Source organism: Prionailurus bengalensis, chromosome B3 (assembly GCF_016509475.1).
Source record: "Prionailurus bengalensis isolate Pbe53 chromosome B3, Fcat_Pben_1.1_paternal_pri, whole genome shotgun sequence".
Taxonomy (NCBI): Eukaryota; Metazoa; Chordata; class Mammalia; order Carnivora; family Felidae; genus Prionailurus; species Prionailurus bengalensis.
In genome coordinates, this window is record NC_057355.1 from 47,273,856 (window position 1) to 47,301,692 (window position 27,837).

The 27,837-nt window shown below is 43.2% G+C and overlaps 1 protein-coding gene across 4 annotated transcripts in view; it reads right to left on the minus strand.

The window, feature by feature from the left end:
- Nucleotides 1-27,837, minus strand: part of CGNL1 (cingulin like 1) — a 161,246-nt gene that overhangs the window by 55,056 nt on the left and 78,353 nt on the right. For all 4 annotated transcript variants that reach the window (XM_043555333.1, XM_043555335.1, XM_043555336.1 and 1 more), the window contains exon 8: nt 26,111-26,323. In XM_043555333.1, the coding sequence (XP_043411268.1) occupies nt 26,111-26,323 (213 nt within the window). The remainder of the gene's footprint in view (nt 1-26,110; nt 26,324-27,837) is intronic.

A 27,837-nucleotide genomic window follows, 5' to 3' on the forward strand; every position in this document is an offset into this window, starting at 1 on the left:
CTCTCTCTCTGCCCCTCCCCCATTCATGCTCTGTCTCTCTCTGTCCCAAAAATAAATAAAAAACGTTGGGAAAAAAAAATTAAAAAAAAAAAAAGAAAAAAAAAGAATGCTTTCTGTGTCTTCAGGTCACAGAAAACAAGGTAACAGCACAGGGCCAAGAATCCTGTCCCCTAGAAAACTCCTTCCAAATCTCTCTGTAACCCCAATCTCTTGCCAATTAACCCTGTTAAAAGAAAAAGCACATGACTTCAGTGAGTTTTTGACAACTTCCAGGGATTACCTCTTTCTTCAGCTGTCCCTCAAATGTTTAATATTTTCTAAAGAAGGACAAGAGGATCAATGTGATTGAACTGTATTGCCATTAACTTCAAATTTCAAATTTGAAATCATGTATTCATTATTCAAAGCATTTAGCTTAGGTCTAATATACTTACTTTTCCTGCATTGTTTATTCCTGGTGTTGAACCAGACCTCGGAATCATAAATATTCATACCCACATATGCCTGTTTGACTAGTCAGTCCCTTTTTCCACCAATGCAGAAGGACAGATGTGCTACCATAATTCTAAATATGGAAGTAAAATTTGGAAATAAAATGCCCACACCCAAACAGCTATTCAAGACTCCAGGGCAATGCCTTGTTTCTCTCTCAGTGATATGTGAGCTGAAGGCAAGTATAAATGACAGCAGGCACGTCTGGATCTTAGCATCTACCGTCTCTCTCTGCTCATGGAGTCTCCATACTCTCAGGCTAGGAAAGAAACGGGTATAATTTTCAAAATTGTGTGTCAAGAGCAGCTTTACTTCCCCTTGAGGAGGAAGACAGCAAAAATCATGAGGTCAATCATGTTTCCTTTTTCACTCTGACCACCAGGAGTCTCAGGGCCACATTTCTAATTCACCTTCAGGATCTTCAGACTATGTGGTTGGGCTCTATTCTGTCCCCTCTACCCCTAGTACCAACTCTATTTGAATTCCTATTTCCCTTGATTTTTTATAAATACACATATTTGTATTTTATTGTACATGCTTTTGTGAGTAGTGTCAGACTCATCCTATAAAAAAAGGTATCAAAATGGAAACAAAGTTGCAAACCTATTGCTCATGGAAATTTCCCCTCCAAATGAGAGCCTGGCGGCCCTTAATCTTTGCACTGTGCTACTTGGTAAAATTATGAGTGTTATTCTGAAATGTGTGTGATGCCTCTGAAGAAGTCAATCAGATCAGACCTGCCTCATATTCTGGGGCCACTAAGAGGGTCAGACCTTCTAACATCTCCATTATGAGGTGCCTAACTTACTACCCGCCAGGTCTCCTAGATTCTGCACTCATCAGCCTCAGAAATCTAAGTCTTCAGTTGATAAATAAAGTGGGCTCCTTGAGATGGGTCATCCTACCTGTGGATTTCAGAGAGTAAAAGCCTCAAATGAAGAAATAAAGCTTCTTAATGAGAAATCCCTGGGCAGGAAGCTGATGAACTGGGGAGTGGGGGGTGGGTGCCACCAGTACCATGTGAATCCCACTTGGGATAAATACCTTTTTTTGAGAGCACTTTTACTACCAGAATCTCATTATGAACCTTATGCTGGTCTTTACAGTAGACAGAGCAGGCATTTCGTTCTCTTGCCGCATCAAGGCATCAGTATCCATTACTATTCTACCTCTTAGCCACAACTTGAGCACCTTTGAGTACAAGGACCATAATTGTAGCAAAAGGTCATGCACACAGTAGATTCCTGAAATATTTGTTCTTTACGCTCGGTCCTTCATTACATCTGCTAAGAAGTACGTGAGTGCCTCCTGTGTGCCAGAGGCTGGCCATAAAGATGAACGAGGACCACATAGCCTAGTAGGATAGAAAAGAGTGCATGAACTACGGTGCAATGTGCAGTGATCTAACAGAGGTGCATGGTGCATACAATGGAGAAATGGTTCCCTTGAAAGGAAGTTGTTCAAGATGACCTCAAAGAACAGGTACTGAACTGTGTCTTAGAAAATTTCACCAGGTAGGTTCACTTTTTCAAATAAGAACTATTTTTCAGAACAGTTTTAGACCATAGAAAGATTGCTGAGCTAATATACAATTCCCATACACCCACACTCAATTTCCTTTATGATTGCATCTTACATTAGTATGGCACATTTGTCATAATTAATGAACTAATATGGATACATTATTATTAACAAAAGCCCATACTTCATTTAGTTTTCCTTAGTTTTTACCTAATGCCCTTTTTCTGTTCCAGAATCCTGCCTAGGACACCATATAACATTTGGTCATCCCATCTCCTTAGGGTTCTCTTGGTAGTGACCGTTTCTAAGACTTTCCTTGGTTTTTAAAGACTGTCCAGATTTGAAGAGTACTGGTCAGATATTTTGCAGCATGTCCCTCATCTGGGATTTGTCTGATGCTTTTTGCATAATTAGACCAGGGTTAAGTGTTTGGGGGAAGAAGACCACAGAGGTAAGTGCCATTCTCATCACATTGTACCAAGGGTATCAATGTGACAAATCACTGCTGATGTTGACCTTGATCACCTGGCTGAGTCAGTGTTTGTCACATTTCTCCACTGACCAAAAAGAAAAGTTACTCTTTTTTTCCCTCTTTCCACACTGTTCTTTGCGGAAGCAAGTCACTATGTGCAGCCCACACTTAAGGGGTGGAAAGTTAAACTACCCGGTTGAAGGCAAAGTGCCTGTACAAATTATCTGGAATTCCGTAAGGGAGATTTGCCTCCTCTTCCCCATTTAGGCATTTATTCAGTCACGTGTTTACACACGAATAGATATTTGTATGGTCCCATGGGTATTTATTTTATATATCCATTATTACTTTACCTTATTGCTCAAAATTGTTCCAGCTTTGGCCACTGGAGTCTTTCAGTTGGCTCCTTAGTCCTTTTGTCATACCTGCATCAATGTGTGTGTGTGTGTACGTGTGTGTGTGTGTGTGTGTACTTGTGTTTCTTTACCTTGTGGCAGTACCACATAGGTTTTTATAACATGGTTTCTCAACACGTTGAGAAACAGAGTCTCACCATGTTGTCAACATCTTCAAGTACACCAGCAGCACAGAACTTTAATATAAGAGAAGAAGACCTCAGAGGTTATTAATCCAGTGCCCTCCTGAGGTTACCTCAGTGCCTTAGGTCACAGAGCCATTCTGAGAAATCCCTGCTTTCTATTACTTAACCTCATTTCCTTCCCGCCCTCCACCCCCCGCCATTATTCCAACTACTTATTATTGCCCATGTGTGAAAGCCCAGTCAATAAAGGAGAAACTGTGTCCATCACTGAATCTCTCCAGGTAACCAAGGGACCTTAGTAAGGTTGCAAGCAGAGCAGGGTCAAAAATGTGTTTAAGCTACCTGTGTTCAGGGAACACGGCACTCTTTATTTTCTACAACCAGTCGAATTTTCCTGGCAATCTCACTCATTTTGGATAGCAGTAACCACAACTTGAACTTAGCAGTTAGGGCTATGTCAGCCCCTTCTGGTTTGAACAGTCTCTTTTGGGGAAATGCTCAAATTCCCTCATGAACAGTCCCTACCACCAACCTGAATCTGAGAAACAACTGGGGTGATAAGGGGCCTGGGAAGCACACCTTCATGGGGACAGAACAGTGCTAAGATCACTCATCAGGACAAGAACAGACTCTTCAACAAAGGGTGCTGGGACAACTGATATCTACATGTCAAAGAATGATGTTGGAATCATACCTCACACCATAATCAAAATTTAACTCCAAATGGATCACAGACTTAAATGTAAGAGCTAAAACTACAAAAACTATAAAACTAAAACAGTAAATCTCTTAGCAGAGTAAGTCATCATAATCTTGATTTAGGTAATGGTCTCTTAGGACATAAGTAACAACACCAAGAAATACATGAATTGGACATCATGAAAATTAAAAATGTTTGTGCTTCAATGGACAATGTCAAGAAAGTGAAAAGACAGTCCAAAGAATGGGAAAGAAATTTTGCAAATTATGATGTGATAAGAGACTGGTATCTGGAATATATGAAGATTACAACTCAATAATAAACAATCCAATTTTTAAAAAATGGGCAAATGATCTGAACAGACAGTTCTCCAAAGAAGATATACAAATGGCCATTAAGCACATGAAAAGATGCTTACATCATCAGTAACACCATCAGTCATCAGGGAAATGCAAATCAAACCACAATGCAACACCATTTCACACCACTGTGATGGCTATAATCTGAAAGACAAATAATAATAAGTGCTTAGGAGAACGTGAGGACATGGGAACACTCAGACATTGCTGGGGGGAATGTAAGATGGCGCAACCACTTTGAAAATCAGTTTGGCAATTCTTCAAACCATTAAACACAGAGTTACCATGTGACCCAAAGATTCTACTCTTAGGTATATATCCTAAACAAATGAAACATCCATCCCTACAAAAACCTGTACACTTCATATACTCCATAAGTATATGCAGAGACTGAAGAATACTGGAGACTCTTTTCAAGAAAGGCTATCTTAAGGTTTTTATTGTCCTACCTAGCATACCTGGCACCTCCTGAACTTGTTCCCAACTCTAGTTCATCTGGACAGAAGACATGACCTCTAATTCTGGATCTACACATTATGAGAAGTAAAGAAGCCAGTATGGGCAAGATTCTCAAAAGCACCCTACCTACAAAGCTAGCAACTAAACACAGTTCTAATCACCCAGCCCCACAGGTATCTGCCTTAACCTTGGGCCTTCCTAAAAATATAAAATAATGTGAAGAGAAAGAATATCCAAGTATATAGATTTGGTAACACACAATGACACTTATATTGTTACCAATTATCAGAGAACACCAACCCCTTACAATTCCTAAAAACACCAGTATATATAAAAAAAAAAAATGCATTCTAAGCCAGTATGCCAAATATTCCCACTAAGCATCATTCTAGCCCATAAAAATAAAACTAAACCACCCTCCTCTTTAATAACTTTTTTTTTTTTTGGCTCTGCAATACCTGAAAATAAATAATGTTGACTCAGGCAAAGTAAACTAAGAAGATTAAATAAACTTAAGAAGAGAAAGGAAAAGTTATTCTTTGGAACTCATTTACCATCTTGGAAAAACTCATCCCCCAAGGAGAGGTGGATCTGAACTTCATAATAAATATGAATTGGAAAACTCAACCCCTCTTCCCCAAATACACACACACAATATAGAGAATTTGATCTTATTCTTTTCTACATGTTGTGCAATTAGAGTTTAGTGTGATTGTGCAGGTACAAAGGCGTTTAAGTCTGTCCGCTAAGAAGCTTTCTTCTGCTAAAATCTTGGCTTGCATCAGGAAACAGTTGAACTGGGCTAGGAAACATAGTGCCAAAGGAGTGAAATATCTCCACAGTATTTCAATGGCAGGCAAGGCCAAGCCTACAATTGCTGTGACATCAGTAAGAAGTTCTAGAACACGTCCTCTCAATGGGAATATAAAACTAGGGCAGAATTCAAACAGCCTCTTCATTAGGATCATTTAACTATTTCAAGTGCCCACTGGGGCCAACGAAACTTGGTAGCTCCAGCCCAGTCTCTCTCTTGTGCCAAAGGCCTCTCCTTGGATGTCCCAAAGGCCCTTCAAACTCAACACAGACTCAATATGAATAAAATGGAAGTCCTCACCTCACTCACTACTCTGCCAAGACCTGGACCTCCTCTGGATTTTCAGTGCCTCCAATACTCATCTAATCACTTGATACAAATGTCTGAAAGTCACTCTCGACAACCTGTTCTCATCCCTTCAATCAAACCATGGCTGTGAGCAGGGACTCCAGTTTAAGGACGCAGATGGTACAAGTGAGGCAGAGGAGGAGTGGGCAGACTTACCGGAGAGGTAGAAGGAAGCAGACTTCACAATAACAACAGTTCACTTCTTCCATAAGCATCCAGTGTCTGTCTTACTTTCCAACCCCGTTTCTCTTTCTCACTCTTAGTTATTCACCTTCTTTCTTTGCTCCCACCACCTTCCTGACCCTTTGCAATGATATCATTCACATTTCCACAGAGGAAAACAGAAGCATAGGACCCTAAAATTCGGTTTACATTTTTCAGACAGGTAACTTAATACAGGAGAGGCAGGGAAGCTTGACCTGGGCCAAATTTTCTTTTTGGCCACTTCTGGTAGCCAAGCACTGTGGGAGATAAAGTTCAGACTTCAGCACAATTGAGCTCAACCCTGTTCTGGAGTAACAGGAAGGAAGCTTATCCAGCGAGGTCACCACCTCAGCTTGTCTAAGTAGCCTGGGCCCTGCTCCTGACTCACCCTCACTTCTGATTCCAGTCCCCTGACTCAGCTGCTCATAAACTTGAATTCTGGCTCTCCTGACTCTGGCCTGGTTTGCTGACTTACCTTGGCAGGCCCTTTGATTTCTCTAGAAGGAAAGTGCGAGGCTATTAGGAGAGTTCGGTATGGCTGGGGCACCAGAAGAGGTAGCACGTGGCCAACCCCCTATTGAATCAGTGGCCAGCAGGCTGTACTGCTGCCAATAAAGAAAATATGGATGCCCTATGCTTGCTCACCCAATGACACTCCAAATATGCTGGGAGAGAGGAAAATACGTGTTGTCAAAAGTATGATCTGAAAAAGATTTAGTTTTTCCTATATTACACTCTATGCATGATTCAAATTATTTTAAAGTAAGTTTTTTCCCATTTCTTCTACTAAAAAACTATAAAACAGAAAAAATTCCTTAAAATTATGATCTGAATGGAAAAAGTGGCAAATAGGATACTTCACATATCCTCTACCACTTAATTTTTACCATGCAAATATAGTGTTTGTGAACCACTAAAAAGGATGCATTCTTATTCTGTTGATGCTATAACTAAGGCTATGAGCTAAGTAGCTCATCCAACTAGAAACAATCTTTCTCCTGCACAAGAAATTTATTTTTATCCCTGAGACCGATCTGTATTTACTATTTTAAAGTCTTTTTCTAGTAAAATAGACATTCTTTTCAAGAACTCATGGAATAAATACCTTAGATAAACCTGGGCCCTAAAACAAATCTTAACAAATTGAGAAGAACTGAAATCGTATGAGTGTGTTCTGTGACCACAATGGAATCCAAGTAGAATCAATCCAAGAAAGATAATGGGAAAATACCCAAACACTTAGAAGTTGAACAACCCACTCCTCAATAATGCATGAGTTGAAGAAGAAGCCTGGAGGAAAATAAAAAACAATACACTGACCTGAATGAAAATTAAAATACAACATGTCAAAATTTATGGCACACAGCTAAATCGGTGAAGGGGAAATTCACTAAATATTTCACTAAATATTCACTAAATATTTCACTAAATATTCACTAAATCGGTGAAGGGGAATAGCACTAAATATTCACATTTAAAAAGAGGAAAGGTCTGAATTCAATAATGTAAGCCGCCACCTCAAGAACCTAGAAAAGGAAGAGCATTAACAAACTCAAAGTAAACAGAAGGAAGGAAATAACAAAGATAAAGCAGAAATCAGTGAAACATAAAACATAAGAACAGAAAAAAAAATAAATGAAACAAAAAGCTGATCCTTTTAAAAGAGTAATAGGATTGACAAACCTCTGGCAAAAATCACAGACACACAGACACACACAGACACACAGACACACACACACACACACACACACACACACACACACGTTACCAGTATCAAGAACAAAACAGAGTATTGCTACAGACCCTACAAGCATCAAATGATAATACAGGAATACCACAAACAACTCTACACAAATGAACTTGACAACTTAGATGAAATGAACCACTTCTTCAAAAAGCATAAACTACCACAGATTACCCAATATGAAACAGTTCATTTAACAGTCCCATACCTAAGGAAACTGAATTCATAATTTAAAAACTGTCAAAATGAAATCTCCAGGGCTAGATGGTTTCACTGGAGAATTCTACCAAATGTTTAAAGAAGAATAAACATGAACTCTACACAATCTCTTCCAGAAAATAGAAGAGGAAGAAATACTCTCAATTTACTTGGTGAGGTCAATTACCCCAAAACCCAAACCAAAGATAGTACCAAAACAAGACACACCAAAAAAACCCCCAAAACTATAGACCAGTATCCGTCATGAATATAGACACAAAAATCCTAAACAAAATATTAGCAAGCAGAATTCAGCATTATATAAAAAGAATTAAACACGAAGACCACGTGGAATTTATTTTAGGGATGCAAGACTGGTTTTATGTTTGAAAATTGGCACGAAAAGCACACGATCTTATCAGTGATGCAGAAAAAACATTTGACAAAATTCAACACCCATTCATAAAAACACAAACAAAAAGAAAAACTCCCAGAAAACTCCAACTAGAAGGGAACATCCTAACGTTGATGAAGATCATCCACAAAAGACCTATAACTAATATTATATTTAATGGTGAAAGACTGAATGCTTTCCCCCTAAGATCAAGAATAAGGCAAGATATCCACCCTCACCACTTTTACTCAGCAGAGGACTGGAACTTCTAGCCAACACAGTAAGGCAGGAAAAAGAATTAAAAAGCACACAAATTGAAAAGGAAGAAATAAAACTATGCTTATTGGCAGATTACGTGGTTGTTGACGTAGAAAATCCCGAGGAATCCACCCCTCCAAAAAAATTTAAAACTAGTAAGACACTATTGGCTGATCTGATGTCTAGATACAAAGGGGAGACTATTCTAGTACTGGTCATCAAGGAATGATTTGGAGTAAAGAGAAAATCTCCAATGACATATCAAAGTTGGTTTCACCAAGAAGGGAGATGGCCCCAAGCCAACTGGTAGGAACACAAGACCCACCAAGTAAATGTTGCAAGTTCACAGGCAGATCACTGGGAACCAAGAATGTGTCCGCCTCCTCTTTGAAAGGCTGTATAAATTCTCAGCTGAAGTATAAATTTTTAAAAAGGAAATATTTCTCATATCATTCTCAAGGATGGGACCTGAGTCACTTAAGTTCTTTACACGTCTTTCCAAGGGTGTCTCTTCAAACTCCTGCCCAGACACCAAAAGAGACTAAAGCTACAACTTATTGGACTTCAGTCCTATTTTCCTCAAATAAAAGCCCTCTTTTAAACATCAAATCCAATCCATATTTTCACACCTATGCTCAAGGCTATGGAAAGAGAGTCCTTAGAATTAGAAGGCAGAGATTACCCATGTTGGGTGATACTTTATCTAGGATAAATGTGTGGTGATACTTCCAGGGCAGAAATCCCACCCACTGAAACAGAGCTCATGGCTTTATGCTCCATCCTCCGCCCTCCTCTTGGTTCTCTCAGAGTCATCCTTCCTCCCTTTACCATCTGATTTTGGGCTCAAAGTCCTGACTCCTCTGTCTTTCATCTCCTGTTGCTCCCAGCTTCTCCACTTCTTATCCACACCACCTCCCACCTGCTCATCCTGTCCCTGCCATCCCTTCTCTCTTCTGCCTCTGCTACACCTCACCATGCCCATCACACTTCCAACTAGGACTATCCCTCTTGCCTGTTTCTAATGCTGATTTTCTCTGTAGCCGGGAGCTGGGCCCAGTCCCCAGCTCTCTCCCTTTTAGCTCCCTCCCATCCTTCCTTCTCCGCCTCTCCTTTTTTCTGGCTTGCTGTGTTATTCGGTCCCCATCCTCCACACAGTCTCATCTTGGCCCAGCTGCCTTCCCCACAAGTACATGCGTATTTACAGAGTATGTATTTGTTGGCTGCATGAAAGTGCTGGCCAGCGTGCTAGAAAAAGCATTGTCCAGGGAACGAAAAACTATATGCTGGAGCCATCTCTAAACAAGTCATGGCACCTTCCTAGAGGTCTGGGAGAGGGGGAAGGGTAGCTGGCCTTCTACAGTGCTTTGCAGCTCTTGAAAGGTAAATAAGTGCATTCACACTTCCAGAGAGCAGAACAAGAACAGCACGGCCCTACCGTGCACCTAACACACAGTCATTGAGACAACTCCCTGACAAGCGAGTCTACCTTCGGATCACTGCGTATTTGCTGGCAACCTAGGCTTACCCAAGAGTTAACTAGAACTTTTAATCCAGCTCTCTTTTTTGCCCCGAGGTTGGTTTTATGGCAGGGAAGAGAGAGAGCAAATTCTACAATGAGAGCTCCCCCATCCCCGAATAAAGGGCCTCTAGAAGCTGGCAGTGCTGTTGACTTTACACTAGCAAGTTTACTCAGTTTAACCTTCTCCAAGCACCGGCGGTAGAAGATTCAGACCTGCTCGAGAAAAGGGGCTATGAATTTCAAATAAAGCGTGCGTGTAGGGTGGGGTGGGGTGGAGCGTCTTCACCTGCCTTACCCACCAAGCCCAAATGTTGGACTGCCTCTCCTAACAGGGCTTCTCCCTCAATGTGGCTTTTGTTCTTTACCAGGATGAGTGGCTCACATAAAGCCATGCCCCCTGACCTGGAATGACATCTTTATCTCACATACACTATGAATATGGTGAGCAAACAGTCGTCCACTACTGAATGCAAACAGGACTGAGGCATATGAATGTCAACTGTAAACGCGGAGACAGGATTCCCCTCTCAACAAGAAGTTTTTCTGTGTCTTATTATCCTGTTACTTAAATGCCAGGCCAGGCTCTGACTAATTTCCAGCAGAGTTTTGTCAAGGTCAACATCAGTGGCTGCACAGAAGTAGAGTAAATTATTAACCCTGGTTCTCCACAGGGCCCGAATCAGCCACAGAGCTCACCACCTGCCAGCCACGTTTTCTCCCCAGTTCAGCAGCGAGAAGTTCACGGTACATAGCACACGTGTCTGCTTCTGCCTTGAAGGGTCACTAAGACAGATACGGGAAAGGGCAGCAGGTTGGGGCTATAAGGGAAACTGGTCATAACAGGATGGGTAGAAGGAAGCCAAGCGGGTAGGGGAGGTGCCTGGCATCCTGGAGTCTCAGAAACCAAGTACCAAAGAGGCAGTGGGAATCTTCTTCTCACACAAGGTGACAGGCTGATAGACATGGAAGAAAAACGCCTGACCAGGCAGAAAGGACCCTCCCTACAGATCAGAAAGTGCTTGGGCTTCAAACAGCATGCTGTTCCTTTGGGTTTGGCATGTGCTGGACTCAAGTTCACAATCATATTTATAAACCAAACTGGCTTAAAAGACTTCCCCATACAGACTCTGTAGGATGACCCCAGTGCCTGTTTTCCAGAGCTTCTTAATGCCCAGGCTCTTGCTCCAAAGCCATGAAGAATTCAGTGCCTTCCAAGTAACTGTGCAGGCATCAGAGCCTTCCCTGCACAGTTGTCTAGCCAACACCTTCCCTGGTGCAGAAGAGACATCTTTAGGCTCTTGGGCAATTCAAGGATGGAAAAGACAGAAAGTTTTCACATCCTTCCATGCCACGTCTGCCCGAATACTTTCAGATCCATCTCAATGCCACCTCTTCTGGGCTCTGTCATTTATTTGCTTGACTTTATCCCAAGTCTTGTTCCAAAAAGTCTCTGAAGCACATCCAGCCCTTTTTTCTAACTATAAGTGGACTCAGAGTTTTCCTAAATCCAGAGACAGCCAGTATTTCTTCTCTCTGGACCACACACTTGAGAAACATGTGCAGAAATTTAACAAATAAAACAAAAAGAAAGAAAATGAAGAGAAGTGTTAAAAGGAGAAATATGTGCACTTGGCCATATTTTCCGCTTCGTCTTTAAGTCCCCAAGGATAAGGCCCATCGCGACTTTGGAATTTCCTAGGAAAGGAACTGATCTCTCCCCTGTCCCTTCTCCCACCCAACTCCTACTCACCGCTGACAAAACAACATTACCGTATTCATTACTGCAAAATCTACTGCAATCACCCTGTGGAACGAACACCTTGCCCTTGATTTTGTCTCTCATGAAACCAACCTAACAATGCTGGCTCAAACAAGTTCTGTTCCCTGGTGACTACTGGGGCAGGCAGATTTTTCCATTATATCTGCCTCTGACTTGTGCTCACACACATTTCCAGAATCTTAACATGTGGCCACCACACGTCACATGACTTAATCTGTAGTTCAAAACTCGCTAAACCACATCTAATCACTGTAAAGGCCATCTACTATTCTAACGGTTCTCTATTGCCATCCATCTGCCACCAACAATACGCCTAAATCCATTTATGTCTGTTTAACACCTCAAATATAGAAAGCACTCAAAAATATTTGTTGGATAAATACATGAACACACACACCAATCTATTAACTGCCTAGGGTAAGACTTTGGAGGATACAAGGAAAATGGCTATCACTGAAGTCTCAGGAGAGAACCCAAAAATGTCCCATGCTGCAGCTTATGAAGTTCCCTCCATCTGGAATGTCCTTTCCCACCCTTAAGTCACCTCACTAACTCTCACTGCTCCCAAGACTCAACCACACCTCATTCCCTCTTAAGGAATTCCATTCCCTGGCCCGCCTACTCGAAGCAAAGTTATCCTTTCTGTGTTTCTGCTTTAAATGCTGGATGCCAGCACTTCACATGATGCTCCACGAGCTGAGTGAATAAACAGCTACTGTCCAAGCAAAACAGTAAATGCTCTAGGAGGGGCAAAGGCTCTGGGGATCTCAAAGACAAGGGCCAGCAGCCGCTGGACCATACGAAGAGGGAATGTGAGCTCAATCCTGAGGACAGCAGGGTTCTTACTGGCAGAGACAGGGGTGCAGTGGTGCGAAGGACACTGGAGACAGATAGCTAACATGAACAGAGACACAGGAAAGATGGCAGGGGGACACAGGAAAAGTCCAGGAGGAGGACACAGGAAAGCAAGTCAGAAAAGACAGACTGAGGTCAGAATATGTACAATTCTGCGAGACAGCCTCTGTTAGTATTATTTTCCCAACTGAGAGAAGAGGATTCTGGGGATTACAGATGTGGTTTGCCAAAATATTCAGTCACTGCTCACCAACTACGCTTAAGTCACACAGCAGTCATCTGTGTAAAAGGAAAAGAAGATATACACACATGCACGCATGCACACACACACGTATGTATATACACACACATATACTTATATACATAGATTCCAATTTCTCAACAGCAACACATGTTAGGGGTAGGAGGGCTGTCCTGTGCATTATAGCATATTTAACAGCATCCTTGGCCTCTACCCACTGGATGCCAGTAGCCCTGCCCCAGTTGTGACAACTAAAAACATTTCCAGACATTGTCAAATGTCCCCCAGGGCAAGTGGGCAGAATCACTCCTAGTTAAGAACCACCAACACAGATTACCTCCCAAAGGGGGAAGGAGTTACAAGGATTTGGAAAAGGAGAAAAATTGAGGGTATTTTGGTGGTTGGTGCATAGAAATTGAATTTTTTTTGAAAAAATCATGTGCAATATCACTCTACAAAATAAAATACAATACTCCAAAAAAGGATCTCCCTGCCAGGAAGCACCATCTACTATGTCTACTGTGCCACACCGGCTTCCAGATTAAAGGAGACTGCATAGCAAAGGCCCAGAGGCAGAAAGCATGGAGTGGGGATGGAAACACATTTCTGTTTAGTGTCTCTGGTGCTGGGTTCATCATGGACAACAGTGAGGACCAGGGTTGAAAGGCAGGAGAGAGGCAGCATGCGCAGGACTCTGTAATGGAGAAAAGCCATGGGGGATGGGAGAGGGGCCGTTGTCAATTGGCCCACCTGCAGCAGGAGGGTGTGGTGTGGAAGGGCCAAATCCCGGAAACAGGAAGAGTGCTGCTGAAATCACCCAGGCTAAAGATAACAAGGCCTGAAGTAGGGCAGTGTCCACGGGAAAGGAGATGAGCCAACAGAACTGATAGCAAGGGCACAGAAGCCACAGACCAGGCAGCAGATGGAAGGGAAGGGACAAGGCAGAGACAGAGACCCCAGTGACAAAAAGTAGACATTCATCACTGAACTCAAGGGTTCCTCTTGGCCCACATAGGAGAGGCACAGATCAGTATCCCACTTCATTGTACATGGGATAAACTCAAATGGTCTGAAAGGTTTTATACGCTATTTTTAAAGAGCTTTTCTCTCACCCCATCTCCCTACTTGTCCCCAAAGGCCATCACCATTTATGGCTTTGCATCCTTCCTGAGACTGTCTACATGTACACAAGCATATATGCAAATATATTCATTTATCGTTTGTTTTTATTAATACAAATGGTGTCCATTTACAATAAAGGCAATAAAAAACAAGGACCAGGAAACTTCTATAAAGTCCATAGCAGAGCCTGATTTAGAACCCTGACTTCTCCTTAAGCTGTTACTCTGTTTCACCTTTGTACATTCTGATTCGTTTACACGGAGCCTACTTATTGAGCACTCTGCAAGCTATCAGAGATACAAAGAATAAGATGGTCCATCCTTCAAGATGAAGAGAATGACGTTATCACCTAACACGAACAGCCCAGCAAAACAAAAACTAGACCAGCGTGTGAGAGGATGCTGTAGTTCTGCTGGAGTCAGCAGTTATCAAGAAATGCGACATAGAAGACATGGCTTAGTCAAACTGCAATATTAGTTATTTATTACTGCATTCCAACTTGTCCCCAAACTTAGCAGCCTCAAATAACACTAACCATTAATTATCTCGGAGTTTCTGAAGGTAAGAGTGACTTAATTGGGTAGTTCTGGCTCAGGGTCTCTGATGAAACTGTAGTTAACATGCCAGCCATGACTGCGGTCATCTGAAGACTTGAGTCGGGCCAGAGGATCCAGTTACAAGATGGGGTGGTCACATAACTGTTGACAGGAGGCCTAGGTCCCTCACCACAAGAGACTTTCCACAGGCTGCCCGTAGGCCCTCACAACAGCTGGCTTCCCCCAGAGCAAGTGATTCAAGAGGAAGCAAGGAAGAAGCTACAGTGTCTCTTATGACCCAGCCTTGGAAGTCATACTCTACCATTTCCTCCTGGTCACCCACATTAGCCCTATCAACATGAGAAAGGACTATGAAGCATCAAGAATATCAGGAAGCATAGATCACTGGGGGCCATTTCAGAGGCTGACTACTACAATTGCCTTACCTATCCTCATTTGCCTTGACATTGTACATATTCCTTTTTCTTTTTTAATTTTTTTTTACATTTATTTATTTTTGACAGAGAGATATGGAGTGTGAGCAGGGACAGAGAGGGGGGGAGACATAGAATCCGAAGCAGGCTTCAGGCTCCAAGCTGTAAGCACAGAGCCCGAGGCGGGGCTCGAACTCACGAACCACGAGATCATGACCTGAGCCAAAGTCAGACGCTTAACCAACTAAGCCATCCAGGCACCCCAACGTTGTACATGTTTCTGTTTCCACAGTGCTTCTTATCTAATGGACTTAGAGCTTATGACATGTTCCATTTTCTGCTTCACGTGATCAAATAATAGTGCCAAATTTTTCCACCAAGTAGAAATCTACTTAATGATCTTGGCAAGTCTTTAGAAAAATATTCATCGGGCAGAGTTTAGAGGGTCAGAGAGAGTATAAAGGACCTGAGAGAGTATAACACAGATTAAGCAGGATTTCTGGTAATAAAATTAAAGTGGTTTTCCCTTTCAGATGTCAACGATTTAACTATTTGCAATGTTCTACTGGCTGTGATGGTGCCTGGCTATTTAAAATAGGCCTCTCTCATTACACTGCCCAGTTCTGTGGGCTGACTGTAGCCACACCTGGACATGTGTCTGGTTACTGGCCCTCAGTGAGTGACTACTACCCCTGCCCTGCTCACACACCTGACCTCTGGGTGGTGTCCATGGATGGTTCAGAGATCTCAGAACACTCATTCCATTCAGGGAGACAGACAAGCACTCCACTTGGTTATTCTCACTACTTCTGTAAATGCATACATTTCCAGCATTGAGACATTAGAACAACCATATTAGACAAGAAACAAATGAAACATTCCTCCTACAAACCTCACCACCAATGTAGTAAACTTTCCCCTTCATCCTTGGTCCCTATTTACCCTCATCCACTTGTTCCTCAGCACAGTTTACAAATTTAGGCAACCAGCACTTGGCAAAGAGCAAAAACCTCACCAACAAAATGGGGCCCTCCGTGACCCTACTCCCTTCCCTTTCTGCCCTTCAGCAGAGAGAGGGGCAGGTAATAATACCATTAAAAATGGAATTGGATTGCTAACAAGACCTCAGACAGTCTGTGCTTCCATCTTAAGTGGAAGCATGAACAAACTATCCAGGGCATTCCATCTCACGTGTAAAGACCAGAGCAGACTTTTCTACAGAGATAATCTGCTTGTGTCTCTGTGCGTGTGTCTTTCTCTGCCTCTGGCTCCCCCCCCTTCTCACACACATACGCACACTAAAAGTCTCTCGTGGGGAGCCTCAGTGGCCCAGTCGGTTAAACATCTGACTCTTGGTTTCAGCTCAGGATGTGATCTCACAGTTCAGGAGTTCAAGTCCCGTGCTGGTTCTATGCGGACAGTGTGGAGCCTGCTTGGGATTCTCTCTCTCTCCCTCTCTCTCTGCCTGCCCCCCCCCCTCAAAAATAAATAAATATATTTTTTAAAAGTCTTTCATGATTTCTATGGCTCTTAGGAAAAAGAACAAAACCCCCCAGGTGCACAAGCCTGCAAGAGCCAGTCCCTGCTTTCCTCTTTACTTCCTCTCACACCAGACTTCCCTTGCCCTGCACAGCCCAACATCACTGGCCTTCGCTCCACATCTTGCATAGACCACGCTCCCTCCTGCCACCAAGCCCTTTGCACATGCTCTATCCTCCTCCTGGAATATTCTTTGAGTTTTTTCTTTAATATAGTTAATTCTTATTCATCCTTCAGATGTCCACCATTTTCCTCAAGGAAGCATCCCCCCTCCTCTATTTCAAAGCGCTTATCACAAGTGAATTACACATTTATACATGTGATTAACTGAATAAGGTCTGTCTCCCCCATTTTGTCCATTTTCTTTCCACAACCCAGCATAGACAGTGCCTGGCATAATGGAATGCTCCGTAGATAGTTGCTTAATTAACTAATGACTATGAGCAAAGTAGTTATTGACGGAGATTCCACAAACTGTATCAGCGACCCATTCCCAGTGGTTAGGAATTGATGCTAAAGTCAAATCTCCTGAATCATTTAAGCCTCACCCTCTGGTCATTCCTCAGTACAGATGGGAAACAGATGGAAGCTCTCCTCTCCTCCCAACCGACTCAAAGCCTGTGTCAGGCAAGGCAGGGACAGCATGGTTTGTAGACCAGGCTGTTCTGTTGCTCTTCCTGAGGCCAGGACAAGAGTTTTTCCTTCCCTCCCCATTTCTCTTCACACTGAATGTGAATTCGCTATGATTTTCTGGGTCATCGGAATGCTCTGGGTGTCCTGAAAGCTTTCCTTTACCCACCCCTCCTTTTGGAGCTGCAGGAAAAGGCCCTCCTGTTCAACCACACTCATGAAGCTACACGGTCCAATCATTAAAACCTGGCCAATGTCCGACCTATCCCATGTGAATAATCTTCTTAATGTGATTCGGCATCAGTTCACCCTCCTGCACCATGATGCTCTCCGCAGAACAGCAGCAGCCAAAGCCACTCAGGACAGCAGACCCAAATGAGAGCTCTGTTAATGCTGTGGTCCGAACTGGGAAAAGCAGAGGTCCTCCTTGTAAATATTTTATTTTATGGGGTCCTACCCTCTGGAAATCTTAACTGTAAGTGGAACCTATTTGGCTCTTCAAATAAATGAAATCTATTTTAACTCATCTCCCAGGTCAACATTCTTTCTTTGCCTTGCACTTAGGGTATTTAAACTCTCCAGGATTTCCAACTGTTAACTCTGAGTTTACTAAAAGGAGTCTAGTACAATGACAGTAGGTTCGAGGGATGCTAAAGTCCAGAAACTCCTAGAGCGTTCCTAGGAAAACAAGTATCTTTTTCGTTTCTAAATCTTAAGTATTTGGTATGTAAAAGACACTCAGGGTGTCAAGGTACAAAAGGGACGTGCTCTTTCTCTCCTGAATTTTGCCATCTAAGGAAAAGCGGTCAGCCTTTCCTGACCTCCCACCCTGCGTGTGCCTCAACCACAGCACCATAACTTTATCATCCTCTTATTTGCATGTCTTTCCAGGACTCATAAAAGATCTTTAAAGCTAGAAACCATGGTGTGCCCACCTTTGTATCCTCAGCGTCCAGCACTGGTCAAACACACTCAAACATGTGATGAAAAAGGAACGGCTGTGTGTGAGACTCTTACTCTTCTACAAACCACAGCAAGTCAATTTGGCAGCTGAGTGAAAGCACCAGGAGGCAAGTACAGAGATGTCCTGTTTATGTTCACCACGGCTCCCTAAGAGGCGTTATCAGGACCCGTGCAATTGGGATCAGTGTCCCAGCAGGGAGGGGGCATGTCTAGGGCTTAAATGGTGGGTCCAAAACAAACATCCTAGGACACCACACCATGCCTCCTATTCAGCTACTTTTTAATCAATACAGAATGCAAAAGAGCAATGAAATTATTAAAAGAGTCATTTCTGGAGGGAAAAAAAAAACTAGTGAGAAAAAAAAATGTAGGAGACCTTGTTTAACCTTGAATCTTTGCATTTTACTTTTGCCGATGGAAACTTCTGTGCCACTCTGGGCGCACTTGAGTCAGTGGAAAAGAGATACTTCCCTTTACCTGAGCACCTGCCTGCCACCCTGCCATGTCCCCCGTTCTCAACAGCCGTCATCCAGGGTAAGCCGATTATGTGAAGTTAGAAAGCTGGGGAAATAAGGATTTTCTCCAGGTTCCCTCACTACCCTCGCTCCCGTGGAGAAAACAGAAATGAGATTTTTCACTGAATTAGCCCTATCTTTAGGGGAGGCAATTCCATTGATCCTGAGATTAGCACTGATTTTACCATCTGACCCTCTGGTGACCTTCTGCTTTTAAAGGAACCAGTCACAGATCAGTAGGAAAGAGAGAGGGAAAATCTACAAGTGACACAAGAAAGGGGCATTGAAGCACATCTCCATTTTTATAAGACGAGTGACATTTCCAAATTGTTCGGTGAAACATAAACATAGAGCCATAATTTGAGGACACTTTTGAGGGGGAAAGAAAGCTTCACCATTCTGAATTTGAATACAATTTATAGAAGCGTTACAGGATATAAAATGTATTAGAAAGAATTTACACCATACAGAGCAAAACAAGATGAAAGCACAGAGACTTGTATGTATATGTATATATACATATATATTTGTGTGTGTGTGTGTATATATGTATGTGTGTAATGCAAAAACAAGCTGCTTCTAGAAGTTTCTCAAACACATCATCCATTAAGCCAAATGCAACACTCTTCCAACGTGCTTTCCTGTTACTAGACTTGGCCGCTTCTCATCCTGTCTCTGAGCCTGCGTCCTCCTGCTCTCCTACCCTATGCTCCTGTTTTCTTGTCTTGGAGCCATCACGACCCTCCGGGAGTGGCCTCCACCCTTGTGGACTGGCTCACCACCCCACCCAACAGGGCCACCCTGCCTCTCACCAACCGCCTTCCCCCAGAAGCCCCACCTGGAACTTCCCCATCCCCAGCAAGGCCTCAGCACCTGAGGCAATACCTTGGGCTTAGCCCTATCTCTTCTTTGTCCCTCACCCCAATCATGGCACTCATGTGGGGACTCTCCTGCCAGTCCTGCCTCTCTGGCCACTGCCTCCTTGACCCCGCAGCTCCATCCTCCTATTTCTAACCTTTCTTCCAACTGCTAACTCCCCTACCTGCAGGTCACCGCTATGCAAGCATGTCCCTGCTATGCAAGCATGTCCCTATTAGGTCTCTGTGACAAACATCAAGTGCTCCCTCATCAATGAAAAACCACTCATGTGTCACGGCATTACGATACTTAATGAGTCCTCGTATCCCTCTTCACCTCACCTTATCTATCTTGTCTTTTTCTGTTCTTAAAAAAAAATTATCATGAAAAATTTTAAACATTAGCAAAAGTAGAGTGTGTAGCATACTGAACACTCACTTATCCATCATGCAGCTTTACTACTTATCAACACATAGTTAATCTGGTTTTATCCACACCCCCAATCACTTTCTCCCCCAACTGGATTATTTTAAAGCAAATTCTAGATAGCCTACCATTTCACCTATAAATACTTCAGTAAGTTTCTTTAAAATGTAAAAGACTCTTGGGGTGCCTGGGTGGCTCAGTTGGTTAAGTGTCCAACTCTTGGTTTCAGCTCAGGTCGTGATATTATGGTTCATGAGTTCAAGCCCGGCATCAGGCTCTCTGCACTGACAGTGCAGAGCCTGCTTGGGATTCTCTCTCTCCACTCTCTACCTGCCCCTACCCTGCTCATGCTCTCTCTCTCAAAATAAATAAACTTAATTTTTTTTTTTAAATAAAAGACTCTTAAAAATGGGTCAGCTATTGGGGCAGCTGGGTGGTTCAGTCGGATGGGTGTCTGACTCTTGATTTTGGCTCAAGTTTTATCTCATGGTCTGTGGGACTGAGCCCCACATTGGGCTCTACACTGACAGTGGAGAGCCTGCTTGGGGTTCTCTCTCTCTCTCTCTGCCCTTCCCCTACTGGTGTTCTCTCTCTCTCTCTCCAAATAAACAAATAGATGATAAACTTTTAAAAATAACACTATCATCACTCCTAACACTTTTGCATACTCTATTTCTTAATATCACTAAATATACAGATGATGTTTAAGTGTCCCCAATCATTTCAAATATATTTTGTTTTTTGCAGTTCATTTGTTTGAACTGGGATCCAAACATGGTCCATGTGTTGGACCCGGGTCTCTGCCTCTCAAAAGTCTCTGTTAATCTGTAACCATCCTATCTTCTATTGCCCTACAAGGCTCCAGCCCAGAGCCACATCTCACTTCCCTACTTACAAGATGCTAATATGCCGGACCCAGCACCACCCATGTCCTCGGCCTCAAACACCGCTGGCTTCCCCTTCACATCACCCCTGCCCCCAGCGCGAGCCACCTCCCACAGCACTTAGCCACACTTCGCTTGGGGCATTTATTCTTTCCCACTCTGTAGTCAGCTTCAATATTACTTCTCTCCCCTCCAATCTTCTGGAAGGTACACTTCTCTGATTTATCTTCGTAACTTTCACCATACCTTGCACTTGACAATGGTTCAGTAAGTAAACTTATAAATGTTGTATTTACATATGATACAAATGGAGACGTGAAGGATGGCAAGAGTCTCTCACGTATCTCCATTCTCCTTCCACTTCCCCTCATTCACTCATCTAAGACATATTTGTTGCTTAACTGCTGTGTGTTGAGGCCTTGAGGTGGCCTAATGGCGCAGAAGTCATGTTACACAATACAAAAGTAAAAGTGGCTCTTTGAACACCCTCAAAATACCTGTATCTTTTAGACACAAATCAGTCCTTCGAAGATCAACATTAACATTATGAAACTGCTCTCAACAGACAAGATCTGGTCATTTTCACAAGAAACAATTTAAATTCATAAATTAGACCCTAAAATAATCTAATATGCCTCAGGACTGTCAGGACTCAAAGGCCATCTCTCTTTTGTCTATTCCTGTCCTCCAAAACCATGTATTGAACACCTATTAAATGCCACACACTGGGGATGCCTAGTGGAAAATGATGACAGTCTTGAGTATGAAAGAGAAAAAAAACCTAGAACAAGATTTCCAGCATTCACCAGTCCCTAGAAACTGTAAGGTACAAGAAGCAACCAGGGAACTCCTTGGAGGAGCTAGAAATCTGAAAACACTAAACTGTTTGCACCTGTCTTTTGCACGAGGAGTTGAAGATGGAAAGGGGTACGGATGAAAAAGAGGAGCTATCGGCTTCATTTTTCCACCAGACAGTGGTCATTCACATCCCCACTGACTGTCCATTTCCTCACTTAGATTCTAGCAACTGCCACAAACCCAAGTAGAGACAGAACATTTCGCTTTCCAAACCAGAAAGAGTATAAAAGGACATAGCACAAAGAAGTAGCTATGAAATACAGTGTCAAAGTCCTTAAGGGTCCTTTGGAAGAATGTTTGATAGAAATAACCCCCTTTTCTAACAGACGTCAAGTTCCATTTCTCAATGGGAAGGGAACTCAAGTAGCTCACCTAATGACCCAAACCACCACTGCTTGGAGGGGAAGGTACACTTCATTTTGCTGCACAAGGAAACACCACAAAACCACAGCACTCAGGGCTCAGGTCATCATCTCACGGTTTGTGGGTTCAAGCCCCGTATCAGGCTCCAGGCTAATGTGCAGGGCCTGCTTGGGATTCTCTCTCTCTGCCTCTCCCCTGCTGATGCTCTCTCTCTTGCTCTCAAAATTAATTAATTTTAAAGAATTAAAAACAAAAAAACAAAAAACAAGCACTCGTGAATTCTCATCTGGTAAGCAATCATTCTGTTCTTAAAAAAGGTGTAGCTGCTTGGGTCTACCAAGACCACTCTTGCAGAGTGTCTATCTGGAATACCTGTAAAATGTTCTTAATACAACTTGGTGGTTTTCACCAAATGTTCTAGTAATTTAAAACTTCTTGCACTCAAGCTCAGGCCAGGATGAAATATTTGTTATCTGACAACAATAAAATAGCGCTTTAGGGGTTTTGGGCCCTGGGGCAGTGACAAAAATTAGAAAAACTGATGGCAGGAAGTTGGGCTGCCTCCTAAGACTTACCAAGGAAATAAACTTTTTAATGCAATGCAGTTCCTCAAAGAAATGTCAGTTTTTAGTCACAGTGGTGGATAAGTCCTTCCTCTGGGACAGCAAAAGGCTAAATGCTAATGCACACATTTAAGAAACAAGATACCAAATTAAAGTGTTGTATTTAAGTCACTTAAGTGTCTGACTCTATTTCAGTTCATGTCATGATCTCACAGTTCTTGCGATCGAGGCCTGTGTCAGGCTCTGAGCTGACAGCACACGGCCCACTTGAGATTCTCTATCTGCCCCTCCCTCCCTCTCTTACAAAATAAATAAAATAAACTTTAAAAAATTATATTTAATTCACTCTCCTCCAAGTAGTTAATAGAATAACCTTAAAATTCTATTATAGAATACTCACATGAAAATAATGTAACAAAAAGGCAGCATCTGTCTGCTAAACTGACTTTATTTTTTCCATTAGATATGATTCAGTCACATTTGTTCAGCAACCACCTTCAGAAGCACAAGCTAAACAAGAGACAAAAACGCAATCATGATGCCCTTTAGGAAACTGCAGGGAAACGTAAAGGCAACATACAGAAATTCAGAGTAACAGAGTTTCTTCAAAGACCTCCCCCATCACCATCGCAGAAAAGCCAAGAGTAACTACACAACAGGGCCTGAAAACCCAGTTATGAGGGGAATTTGTCGTCTACTTCCTTTCACTCATCAGATTACGCAGATATAACTGTGTGCCAGACACTGTGCTAAACTCAAGAGACAAAGGTCACACGTTGGCAGCCTGCAGATGAGCTCAGTTTGGTCGATACCATTCTAATTTAAAAGTCGGAAGATCTCACATCAACATCCAGATATCTGAATTCTTAAAAAAAAAAAAAAATTGAGAGATGATAACATGGGGCAGGATTCCTTTACTGACAATTTTCAACAGCAGTAAAGAAGCAACGAACTCTACGGCAAAGGGCACACTTACCAGTTTGCCACAGTCTCCACCGTGTCCTACTGTCCCCCCAACAACACACCCAGAAGTCCACTCATTTATGTCCTTGCCTGGGCCCTGAGATACTTAAGTTGTCCACTCCTACTCCAGGAAGAAAAAGGAGGAATAAAAATGTCTCCTGTGCTTCTTTAAGAAGCTTAGAGTCTAACGAAGTCGCAGACATGATGAGTTACAACATGGTATCATAGTAACTACAGAAGATGAATAATTAGGGAGCAAAAGAAACCCTAAGAAAGGTGCAATTAACCCCACGAAGGGGAGTGGAAGTATCCAGTCACCATCACAGGGGAGAGGAAATTTGGGGAGGGTCTTGAAGGATTCTCAAGGGGGTAGTCTGGCAGAAAAGTGGACGGAGGTCAGCTCACATGTACAGAAAGGTGAAAGGACTAAGAGAACATGGAGTTTTCTGGAAACGGGGTTAGGTAGAAAAAGGGCTTCCATCACCTACCACGATAACAACTTGGAACTTAAATGTAGCAATGGGGAGCCAAGAGAGCCTTTAAGCACAGGCTGACATGATCAAATTTGTCCTTTCAGGGGAAGATTCTGAGAGCACTGTAGAATATGACCTTGGGACAAAGAACCTTGCTGGCACACACCCCTTTGGATGCTGAGGTGCATCCCTTTTTGGTTAGTTTCCTGCTGCTTGGAAACCCTACATTCTCTGCCAATGATACATGTCTTGGTTAACTCACTTGTTATTTCTTTCACAAACCCATATGGGTCAACCAAGTTATCTTTCTTAAATTGGCATAATTAAAATGCTGTACTTGGGGGACCTGGGTGGCTCAGTCCGTTGAGCATCCAACTTCAGCTCAGGTCATGATCTCGCAGTTCATAAATTCAAGCCCCACATCGGGCTCTCTGCTATCATCATACAGCCTGCTTCAGATCATCTGTTCCCCTGTCTCTATGCCCCTCCCTGACTTGTCCTCACTGAAAAATAAAACATTTTTTAAAATGCTGTACATTAACATACAATACTGACCTTTGAAAGAGTCAAAATGCAACAGACTATGTCTCTACAGATGACCTTGATGTCATACAACAAAAATGTCCTCTTTCACCTACCATGTTTCCCTTCCCCACTTGCACTATCTGTGAGAGGACCTACAAGCTTCTAATAACATATCCTGCATCTGATGCGTGGCACAAATTTAACTTTCCTTATATTCAGATCACTATACATATGCCCGAAACACCATCCTCAACTACCCTTCAATGAATAAACATATTAACTCGAGCTTTGATGAAAGGTCTGAACCTGATAAAGACATGTGGGTTCAAAGGAGAATCCTCTTACTCAGTAGCCTACTAGCACATCCCCCATGATACAACAGCACAGAAAAGCTAAGAAAAAGGACACCAGGTTGCTGCGCAGAAAGAAAATCAGATGGAACAGACACATGCCCTCAAAGCAACGAAAATTAAATCAGTTTCCATTTTCTCCTTCAAACTAAACCTAATCTCCAAAAAACAAAAAAAAAAAAACCAAAAAAAAAACCTAAGGCAAATCAATGAGAAGCTCTTTAAAAACTATCTCAGTTATAACAACCCCAAACACACTATTTCCCAGACCTTTTATTGTTATAACAAACAAAACCATCTTTCACTTCTTGTCATTTGCAATTACCATGCCATAATTGAAAATCAGTGAATCACTATGGAGCTTAGGGGAGGGGGGGAGCCTACAAGCTCAGAGCTGTCGCCATAATCATCACAGAATAAACCAACAGTATCAAGAGTTCTTTCCTCATCCTCTTTAACCTGTGCATCGCAGAGATTCTAAAAAACTTTATACTCTGTAATTCCCCTCATTCCCTAAAGATGGCATGATATTTCAAAGCATTTCCCCTTCAAAACGTTGCTTTTTCTCTTCTTCAACAGCCAAGATGAGGCCTGCACCAGAAGACCTCAACATAATTTACAACCTATGTTGCAGGAGCCAAGAATTCAATTAAGAGAAAAATTATCTCACAAGGGTCTGGGCAATTCAGCCAATTAGCCCTGGTGGAACTCTGCTAAGAAAAGAACCCAAACCATTTAACAAAAGGCTTCACAAGTCAAAAGGAACAGGCTAAGGCAGGGGCAGGGGTCAGGATTCCAGAAATCTGGGTCTGGTCTGCAATCCTGTCGCAAAGCCACCCAATGCCCTCAGCCTCCAACCCTTAGGCACACCTGGAGGGGCCCCGCTGTGTGCTCTGCAAGGGGCTCAGTTCCCTCACGGGCCTCCAAATCTCACCTCAAATAAAAGCATTATCCAGGTCCTTAACAATTTTTAAATTTATAGACTCAAAATGGTCAACAGCAACAGGGCTGAGCTCATTATTCGTGATCAAGCTCTATTTCCACAATCTGATGAAACTGAGTTTCACTCTGTAGTGAAAAGAAAAACAACTAGCACTGGCGTGAGCAAGGCGGTCTCACCCCTTCGGCTGTCCTCACGCCACACCCTCACTCTCTTGCCCCGGGCCAACATGCCCTGGAGTCTGACCAGACCTGGCTCAGCAGACTCACCTTGGTGGCCTCTTCTACACTCTCCCTCAGGGCCTGCAGCTCAGCATCGTACTGCTCCTTCAGTTTGTCCATCTCCAGGTCGTGGCTGGAAACCTCTTCCTTCAGGGCTCCCTTCAGGGCAGTGAGTTCACGCTCCCGCTTTCTCAAGAGGTCTTCCTGCTCCTCTTTGGCGATGAGCAGATCCTGAAGATCCTGTTTTGCCTGTAAGAGTTCCTAGAGACAGAAGCATGAACAGGGAGGTGAGGATTAAACATCTTTGCTGAATGGCCCTACGTGTCCCCTCCAGTTGGGTGGCCCAGACGAACGGCCATCCTCTCAACCTGTCCTCTCTGACTCTCTCCTCACCATAGTACACACCAGTTTAGACCATCTCCTCCTCATCCCTTTCACTCCTCTGACGCCATCATTCCCCTAGATTTGTTTGCCTTCGTTTTGAGATTTGACTTGAAGGAGAAAAAGGGAAACTGATTTCATTTTCACTGCTTTGAGGGGGCATGTGTGTCTTTTCCATCTCACCTCCTTTCTGTGCAATGAATGGTCTGTTGCCCTCACAAAGGGCTCACGTGTGCTGTTGTTTCACTGGGGGACGTGTCCACTGTGTGGGCTCACTTAACTTCACGCCCCCCGTGGGGCCCTGCGTGTGGTCAAACCCTTCGTTCACAGCCCTGGTACTGGGAGGACTCTGCCCAGTCTCCTGTCGCACTGGGGCAAGGCACACACTCCCATTTTCTCCTCATTCACTGCCAAGAGTTCCTGAGAAAAGTCACAAAACTGGGGCAACACGTTCCACTACAAATCGCATTACCTAAACCCAAGCGTGTCCTGCCAAAAGTTCGCATTCCTTGTACTTCACCATCTTTGTCTCAGACCTACTCGGCGATCCTCAAGTTCAGGACACTCCTCTCCTGCAGACGCCCCCACGTCACACTGGCGGGACCCGGACGTGGCTGCCTCGGCGGCCCCTCCATCCCGGCTCTTCTCCGCACACCCAGCCCCCTCCCACCCGCAGCCACTTCCCACACCACGAGCTGCCCCTTGCCAGCCTGCTCCAGGCCTTTCCTCCATCAGTGATCCGTTTCTCTGTCACACTGTCCTTTTCTCTTTCCTTGAGTCTGTATTCTTTCCCTCAGGGCACAAGAATCCACTGGGTCAAAAGCAACAACAACAACAACAACAAGCTTTGCCACTAAATTTTTATAAAGTGTAATTTCTGTCCACTGTGCTTCTTGACCACTTAGTCACTCTTTAATCTCTAGCTACATGGCCTTGGATCCTACTGTACTAAGACTGTCCCCTCCAAGGTCATAGTGACCTCTTAGTCAACAAGTCCAGGCTTCTCCCCGGTCCTCACTTTTCTCCACCAACCCTTCTTTGATCCTCCCAACCTCTCTTTAAAATTCTCTTTTGCCCTGCAGTTCAAAGACAGTACTTGCCTGTTTTCTTCCCTCAGGCTGCTTTTTCTATGACAATCTTCCCTGGCTTTTCTCTCCCTCTTCCCAAAAGCTAAGATGATCCCCAAGAATGCAACTTCGCATTCTTTATTCTTTTTTGGCAAGCTCCTCGGTTGGGTTTTTTTTTTCCCCAACTATTCATTCTAAGTAAGTAACTCTCAAACCTTTACCTCCCAACTCTTATCTGAGTTCAGACCTGCACTTCCAGTGACCTGCCAGACACATCCATCTGGATGTCCCACGGGCACCTAAGATTCAGTAGGTTTATATTTTTCA